The sequence below is a fragment of the Asparagus officinalis genome, chromosome 2 (assembly GCF_001876935.1).
Source record: "Asparagus officinalis chromosome 2, Aspof.V1, whole genome shotgun sequence".
Lineage (NCBI taxonomy): Eukaryota > Viridiplantae > Streptophyta > Magnoliopsida > Asparagales > Asparagaceae > Asparagus > Asparagus officinalis.
In genome coordinates, this window is record NC_033795.1 from 5249857 (window position 1) to 5258640 (window position 8784).

The 8784-nt window shown below is 36.3% G+C and overlaps 1 protein-coding gene and 1 long non-coding RNA gene across 3 annotated transcripts; both read left to right on the forward strand.

The window, feature by feature from the left end:
- On the forward strand, window positions 138-4771 carry LOC109830022 (dehydration-responsive element-binding protein 2C-like). Its single transcript, XM_020397175.1, has 2 exons — window positions 138-266; window positions 3609-4771. Exons 1-2 carry the CDS (start codon window positions 211-213, stop codon window positions 4402-4404), a joined length of 852 nt encoding a protein of 283 aa, XP_020252764.1. The 5' UTR covers window positions 138-210; the 3' UTR covers window positions 4405-4771.
- LOC109830023 lies at window positions 5331-7886 on the forward strand. Of its 2 annotated transcripts, none has more exons than XR_002244178.1 (5): window positions 5331-5662; window positions 5751-5804; window positions 6003-6100; window positions 6342-6436; window positions 7265-7886. It is a non-coding gene; the product is annotated as an uncharacterized LOC109830023 (long non-coding RNA). The 2 variants fall into 2 exon arrangements; XR_002244177.1 differs by having other exon boundaries at window positions 5338-5662; window positions 7296-7886.

Here is an 8784-nt window from a genome sequence, read left to right on the forward strand (position 1 = left end):
CCCACATGAATCAGACAAACGGCCCCCGGTCCGCCACGTCATCGGGCCCGTCGGTTCGGAAATATCTAGAAAACTAAGAAAAGGACCCTATAAATAAACCTTTTCCGGGAGCTGGATATTTTACTTGGTCCGGAAGCCTTTACAGCCTTCGAGAAGAGCTTAGAAACAGGAAGATATTGTGTTGAAGAGAGAGAGAGAGAGAGAGAGAGAATGGAGAGGAACAGAGAGGTGCCCATGAAAGAGAACTCAATGGTGGACGCACAAAGGTGAGAAAGACTCTCTCTCTTTCTTCGTTTGGTTGATTGCTTCTTTGCATAGTTTTGATGATCGAGGTTTTGAGTTTGTTTGGGTGGCAGTTTTATTTATTTATTGATATATATATTTGCAAGTAATCGATAGGGGTTTTGATTCGGGGGGCATTGGGTAGTTTGTGACATTCATGGAGGAGTGCAGGAAAAAAAAGATTGAAGCTTTTAGATGGCGTTGCGAAATAGCAAGACCAAAACTTTTTTATGTGACGAACTGAAAAATAACAATATCATGGAAGTCTTCTGGTTGCATACACTTCAACGAGGTTACAGAGCTAGGCTGGCCTATTTTTTTTTTTTTTTAAATAATGCGTTAAGAGCATCTCCAATCACTCGGCAATATCTCCGTCCCTTTGAATTTGGAGAGTGAATCCTCTCCAATCACTCTCCAAATTTGGAGATCTTCAAGTTTGGAGATGGTTCACTCTCCAAATTTAGAGAGTGAAGCTAGAATCTCGAGAGGCTCTCCGAATCACTATCCAAACTTTTATTATTTACAAATTTATCACCTTTAACTAGTTAATTTCTTAAAAATTACCACTTTGCCATCATTCTTAGTAATTTAAATTAGATGTTTAATTTCAAATAGTTAATTTCTTAAAAATTACCACTTTGCCATCATTCTTAGTAATTTAAATTAGATGTTTAATTTCAAATAAATATAGTTAAAAAACCACTTTGCCATCATTCTTAGTAATTTAAATTAGATGTTTAATTTCAAATAAATATAGTTAAAAAATTAATCTAATTTTTGAGATAATTATATATTTAAAAAGGTCTTGTCGAGATATTCAAAATGAAACTAAAATTAATTTATTTTAGTATTATTATAAAATTATTATTTTTAAATTAAATAAATAAGTATCAAACATGAAAATTTAAATACGGGGATCTATTTAACTTCCCTCATAAGAAAATATAATCATAAATTATAATATTTAAATTACATTACTTTGTTACCATGCATTTGCCATAAATGTTAATTTAACGCGTTCTGAAACATAAAATGAGCTTTCCTATCTTGAATCTTCCTATGTCAATCAAGGAATCGTTGGAATCGTTCGGCATCATCAATCTCCATCAAGGAAAGGATTTCAGTTCGATCATGTTTGGACGATCCTCAAGGATGCCGAGAAATGAGCTGACCCTAAATTCGATCATGCAACTGAGAGCATCTTTGAAGGATCAGAGTCGAACACGCAAAGTCGGCCTAATGCCACATAGGACGTTATGGATCTCAACACGGAGAGCGAAAGTTTTATGAACATGAGTGATGACCAGTCTCCCACGGACAGCCCTGCAAGTCGGCATGTTGGAAGAAAGAAGGAGAAGGCAAAGAGAGAAAAAATCTGCGGAGTTTAGTTCTGATGAGGGAATTATTAAGAGTATGCAAGAGATGGATGCTAAACGTGAATTGAGCAGGGATAAAATGGAGCGATTGATGATAATAAAACTTAAAAATGAAAAAATAAAATTAGAATTATGGTCTAGAGAAGTAGAACAACGTGACCAACAATTAGCTCTTCAGCGTGAGCGGGGATAGATAAATTATGTTGATTGATCTAAGTAAGATCGTCGATCAAAGTGAACGTGCTTACTATCAACAAAAAAATAAGAAATTATTAATAGAAAGGAATATAGAGCTTCATCATTCGACTATAGATTTTCCTCCAGAGGGTCAAGAGGATTTTCTGAGCTTCTTAGAGGAGCTGTAGGAGGAGAAAACGAATATGGATTTTCCTTTAGAGCTTAAGAAGGATTTTCTCAGTTTGTGGGAGAAACTGGTTCTGTAGGAAGAAATAAATATGGGGATTCATCGAGAGATCAAGATGGAACCGGTAGTTATAACGATAATGACCTGTCAAAATTTTAATTGTTTCTTATCATATTTTATGTTTGAGTTTCATGTTTGCGATCTATGGTATGTTGTGTTAGAGGTTTATGTTTGTTTCCTTGTTCCATCAATGTATGCTTTGTCATTGTTATTTTAGATTTTATTTTTTTAATATGTTGTATTTTATTATTAATATTGTGTTCATTTTAAAGTTCTCGGTGACATCTTTTTAATGTTATTATTCTTTTTCCAAATAAATTATTAAAAATAAAATTATTAATGTAAACTATATCCAACATTACTAATTTATGTGGCTTTTTTTGACAAAAAATAAGAAGAAAAATATTTATAGATTTTGTGTTGGAGCAAATCTCCAAATTCTAATCTCCAAATTAGAATATTCTAGAATATTCTAGGAATATTCAATATTCCAATTTGGAGAGTGGAATTTGGAGAGTAGGGTTGGAGATGCTCTTACACACCAATAGTTGTGAAGTTGGCACCTAGGCGCTAGGCCTAAGATGATTTCTTTTTTTGCTTTAGTGGTGGTGAAGGAGCTTTTGCCGAAGGTCAGAGGAGTTGAAGGTGTTCATAGTTGATGAAGGTGTTTGTAGAAAACCAGGACCAGGATTTAACAGTGTTGTCCGCGTAAGCGGTATACGCTCCCCTAGCCTAGGTGGCTAAGACGGAAGCTTTTTAGAACACTGCATTTCAATCACTATTATCTGCATACGCTTCAATATTGTCTAATGCACATAAATTTGTTTCTAAGGTAGTCCAATGTTTTCTGAATTAAAATCAATACTATTATATGGACACGATAAACAAATTTGATATGCTATTCAGAAGTTAGTTACGGAAATGGTGTCATTAATTTACTGGGACAGTTTGTACTTTTTTAAAGTTTATTATGAGATTTCCATTATGCAAAGAAATTAGATGATGCATTACTATTAAAAAATTGATTAGGACAAAAGAAAAAGTGGAGATGAATTTGAGAAATTTTTTGTGAGGAAACATCAATGAAGGTCTATATATCGTGTTTCATTTTGCGAAGAAACATGAGTAAATATGGTGAAAGACCAAACTTAAAAATCAGTAGTGATATAGGAATAATAATTCATATGAGCATATTCCAAGGTTTTAATGAGTTTTATCAATTGATGACAAGGTGACGGAGAGTCTATTAGGTATGTGCATGTACAACCTTTGGGGACAATTCTGGCTAGAGTAGAAAAGAGGATGGATGTAGATATAAGATCTGACATGGTTGAAGTTATGAAACATGATTTGATTGTGTTGCATGCTCTAATCTTCATTCTCATATCAATTTATCTTCCGTCTTCTTAATTTATGTTTGGACTCTGCTATATATTGTGCATACTCTAATTCTTCATCCTACCTGTTCACAATATTTGTTCTTGCCTTGCTCATTTCTTTGCCTCTAAAGCTTGCTCCTTCTCCAGGAAGAAGAAAACAAGAAGCCGCCGCAATGGGGACACAGTTGAACAAGTTCTAGCCAAATGGCAACAACTCAACAGAAATCAAGAACCCCAAAACCCCGAGAACTCCCCTCGAAAACCCCCTGCAAAGGGATCAAGAAAGGGCTGCATGCAAGGAAAAGGAGGCCCAGAGAATTCGGAGTACAAATTCCGGGGAGTTCGGCAACGAACCTGGGGGAAATGGGTCGCTGAGATCCGAGAGCCTAATCGTGGGTCTCGCCTCTGGCTGGGGACTTTCGACACCGCTTTAGAAGCCGCTGTTGCTTACGATGCTGCTGCAAGAACATTGTACGGGTCTAATGCACGTGTCAATCTCCCAGAACCAGAAGCAGATGCCTCTCCTGAATCTTACGAGTCTGCCACTAGTTCTCATGACCTAAACTCCGTTCAGGAGACCAAGGTTCCTAAAGTTGAAGCAACAGATGATTTGACAGCTGAAGATTCTGGTTTTGGCACCGCTATACTCAAGGACAAGCCTAAGGAAGAAGAGTGGCACTTTGATCAAATTCAAGATTTGCCAGAGGATATGTTTAATGTCGATGAATGGTTACGAGACATGGATATGGATCCATCGCGTGGTACCTCGAGCGAGCAGGACAAGTACGCATTCACGCAGGGCCACTTTGGGACGATTGATGCGTTACAACAAGACGGAAGGTTTGATGCCGATACCTATTGGCACTATGATGGCGCTGGCGCTTCGTTGCTGTTACAGAATCAGGATGAAGACTTAACGAGAAACTTTTGGCATATGGATTGAAATTGATTGAGGCAATGGTCCTGACTTATCCTAACAATTCTGACTATCCTAACAATACAAATTTTGGAACCTGTCGGTTTTGATGATCAAGGAATTCCCGGGATGGAAGTCGATGGTGTGGGCATTTTCGCGAGGGTTTCTGAAGGATGCCGGGTTATGATTGTGTTTGTGTTTTCGCTAGTTCTCCCTAGATTTTTGGTTGGAAAGGGAATTAAGTTTTTTGTATGATTAGAATGTTTGTTTATTTTTTTTGGTATGGGGGGATGTTTTGATACTAGGAAGGCTAGAGAGAAACATGTATATACAATGCTGAACTGAAGTCGCTAGTTTAGGTTTATATAATATAATGAATGATACATATTTTGGTGGTGGACGTTGTGCGTTTTGAACGCTTTTACTGGGAAGTAGTATTAGTGATAGTCGGTTCATTCCTGAGTCTTGAATTTAGTTCCTCTTCCTTCTAACCATTAGACCAAAACTCGGTGAGATTAATGATTATAGTTTTATATTAATTCTAATATGTTCGTGTTGGTCAAGCGTTTTTTTTTATGGGTCGAAATCTGGACTCGCGTAGCGGTGGTAATTTTTATAAAAAAAATCTGTATTTAATTCGTGGCTGGTGGGATTTGAACATGAATTACTTTGATACCGTCTTATATTTAGTTCTTCTAACAATTTTACCAAAACTCTAAAGTTATGATGAAGATCAAGGATTATAGTTTTATATTAATTTTAATATGCTCGCAGGTTGAGTGTCTTTTTTTTATGGGTCAAAACTTGGACTTGTGTAGCGGTGTTAATTTTTAAAAAATCCGCATTTAATTCGTGACCAGTGGAATTTGAACCTGAATTGCTCTGATATCATCTTAAATTTAATTCCTCTAACCATCACACCAAAACCCTAAGGCTGTGTTTGGCAAAGGGTTAAATGAAGGGTTAAGGAGGTTTAACCCTTCATTAACCTGCCAAACAGAAAAATTAGCCCAAAGGTTAAGTAACCCGCACGTGACCTCAAAACTCCATTTAACCCGTGAATTGAAGGGTTAACTGTTCCTCGTGAGAAGGCGGAACAAGGCTTGTTCCGCCTTCTCACGCGAGGGTAGGCGGCGGAATTTCCCCCCCAAATTCGCAGCAAGCTTCTTTTCCCCCAAATTCGCAGCCAGCTTCTTTTCCCTAGCAAGCTTATTTTCCCCCAATTCGCAGCAAGTTTCTTTTCCCCCAATTCGCAGCAAGCCCCAGTCTCAGCCTCCAAAAAGAGGTAAGTTTATCTACACTTTGCCCCCTCGATTTTATATACAACTACGAGGCTTAATCGCCCTTTCACATTTTCTTTATGATGAGACCAGATATGATGTCACGAGATGGCGATCGTGGAATTGGATGGTCTCCCGGCATCCAAAGTGAGTATTGTTTCTCTTTGAATTCTTTGATTAATTCTATTGTGTTCTCGTCTTAATTGAGTTGATGGACGATGAAGAACTTGTTAAGTTATTACAGCTTGTTTGTTGGGGGTTTTAATTGCATGGGTTAGATTTATTTATTTTATATTTTCCTCTAAAAAATTCCCTCTACTTTTTCACCTGAGAGATCTTTCGCAGCTATTATTAATAGGAATATTTTAGGGGGAACAAGCAAAAAGAGAGGAATTTCAAGCCGATTGGGGATTTCTAGTGACGGGAGGCAAAGGAGATTCGAGGTATGTTGATTTCTTCCAGACTACGTACTTTGTTTTCTTTCCCCACAGTCGTTTTCTTCCTTGATAGCTGCAAATCACATTATTATTTAATCTTTTAACTTGTCTTGATTTTAATTTAATTTGGTAATTTATGAGATATCATCAGTGATTATTTAACTTGTATATTATCTGCAACTGCAATTTATCTCTAAACATGTGTAAGTCGGATTGGGTATGAAGTAACTTGAGAGATCTTTCGCAGCTATTAATAGGAATATTTTAGGGGGAACAAGTAAGAAGAGATGAATTTTTAGCCGATGGGGGATCTCAAGTGACGGGAGGCAAAGGAGATTCGAGGTATGTTGATTTTGCATTTTCCTTTGTTAGCATTTTCCTAATCACAATTGCATTCGATGACAACGTACAGATTCAGATTAGCCATCATGAAGTTATTAAATCATTCAATTTTTTGTGAAAAATTACAAAAAAGAGCACAGATCTTTTCCTTTTCACGAACTGTTCCAGATAAATTATCATATCATGCAAATTATAAGCAAATCACAATTGCATATCAACTACAAGTTACTTGTACAAACTTGTTATTGTTTCAGACAACATAAGTTATTGTTATGCTTAGATGTGATATGATGAACCTGTAATAAGGTCTGTCTCTTGAGTATTTTTGTTGCTGTTGTTTGGAAGTAACTCCTGAGTATTATTATTCAAGTAGTGCATGTTTGATTTCTAAGTTTTTTGGAATAAACCTGTAGTCAATTACCAGGAGCTGGTTATTTTGCTATTTCACTTTGTTTGCTCAGCTCCTGAATATTATTATTCAATATGTTTGATTGCTCAAGAACAAAATGAAGTAAAATTTAGTGCCAAGTGGATGGTATCATCAAGTCCATAATTTAGTAAGTTTCGCAGATATTTATATAGTCATTTCGTAGATCAATGTTTGTTGAAGGACTATGAAGACCAAGTTTGTTGAAGTTTTGCGCATCTTTTTCTATATTGCAGAAGAACACGATTTGCATAAATCACAATTGGTTCAATGCTTATGACCTTTAGCTTGTTGTGCATGTTTATGGCTTATCCATTGCGTCCTAGTATAATAATATTTGCATATATATATTGGACACTTTCTTTTTACAAAAAGTTGTACATATCGGAATATTCTAACAGGCAACTACTATGATTTCTTTATCTTCATCAGAAGATTTGCTTCAATTCGACCCTCGACAATCTAAGAAATGATGGAGAAGCATTCCTTTGTCCAAGCAAGGGCTAACATTCTTATTATTAAGCTTCCATCAATTCGTAAGGTTGCCTTGAGAATGGTATCAATCGACGCTGCAGCAGAAGAGAATCAAAACAAATGCTCTGAAGAAAACTATAGACACCTCATTACATTGTCTGATGTTAATTAGAAAAAAAAAATTACAGAGGAACCAGGCTTCATTGAACTATGCACGGCGACTAGAACGCTTGAAACTATTGAAGAATGACAAGCACAAGATCGTTCAGAAGGGACAAACCCAATATTTTTAAGTCATGGAGAATTTGGAGCTTCTAAGGATTTGTTATTTCAGGTCTAAGCATCCATGGCGAAGATTGTAAGTTCGATTTGCAATCTAGTCTAGTCTATGATGATGCTAAAACTTTCGGCATTGAGGGAGTGGTGTATGAAAAAAAATGTCATCGGAACATTCAAGGTTAATTTGTATTTTGTTAAGGTAAAAATCCGTGTTATGTAGATTCGCATTACGATTGTTATTGAGGATAAGTCTGTGTTTATTTAGTCTAATTTTTTTATTCTTGATGAGATAATTATTTATAAATCTTCAATAAGGACGAAAGTGGTATTTTTAAAAAAAATAATGAGATTAATCTTCTTAACCCCTCTTCATTTGCCAAACACAAAAGAATTAACCTCTTGTCTTAACTATTGTATCCAAACGGGTTTAGAATTTTTTTAATTTTTTTAACTCTTCACGATGGATTAACTAAGTTAACCCTTTTCTTTAATCCCTCCTCCTTAACTCTTTGCCAAACGGAGCCTAAAGTTATGACGAGTATTAAGAAATTATAGTTTTATATTAATTCTAATAGTGAGTTTTTGTTGGTTAATATAATTTCCTAAAAGATTTTGGCATTGAAGTTTGTAAATAATCAAGGTGATGCATTTCTCGTCTTCGATCTTCACTAAATTGCAAGTGATATCAAACCGTCGGGCGATGATGATCAAATCTTTTTTTTTTTTTTTTTTGCACTCGTAACACCTCTAACCTGCAACAAGAACTGCACAGAACCAACTCTCCCTTCCAACAGTAATCACAAACTCTTAATCCTGTTACAGAAACTGCATTCATCGATAACAACGGCGCCATTTTTCCGTTACAAAACAGCTCGTTCTCTAGGACAACAAATGACGAAGCCCCCTATAATGCAGGAGGTTTATGTGCAATTAACCAAAGCATTATACAGATTCGAGCAGGTTTGCTGTATTTGGAGGAGTCCAACCCCCCTAAATACTAATAAATACAATGGCTAACACAGAACAAAATGGATCACCTCTCTCTCTCTCTCCTCATCTTCTTCCACTTCCTCCAAACAACTCCCCGATCATACCCTCCACATCCTCCACCCTGTACTTCAACCTCACATTCCCCACTTTAAACCTCCCCACAAAACTCCGGTAGGCC

Bases quoted from the DNA above. Each gene is read 5' to 3' on its own strand.
- LOC109830022 (XM_020397175.1), top strand. From the start codon at position 211: ATGGAGAGGAACAGAGAGGTGCCCATGAAAGAGAACTCAATGGTGGAC. The intron at 267-3,608 runs GTGAGAAAGACT...CTCCTTCTCCAG, and splicing joins TCAATGGTGGACGCACAAAG to GAAGAAGAAAACAAGAAGCC.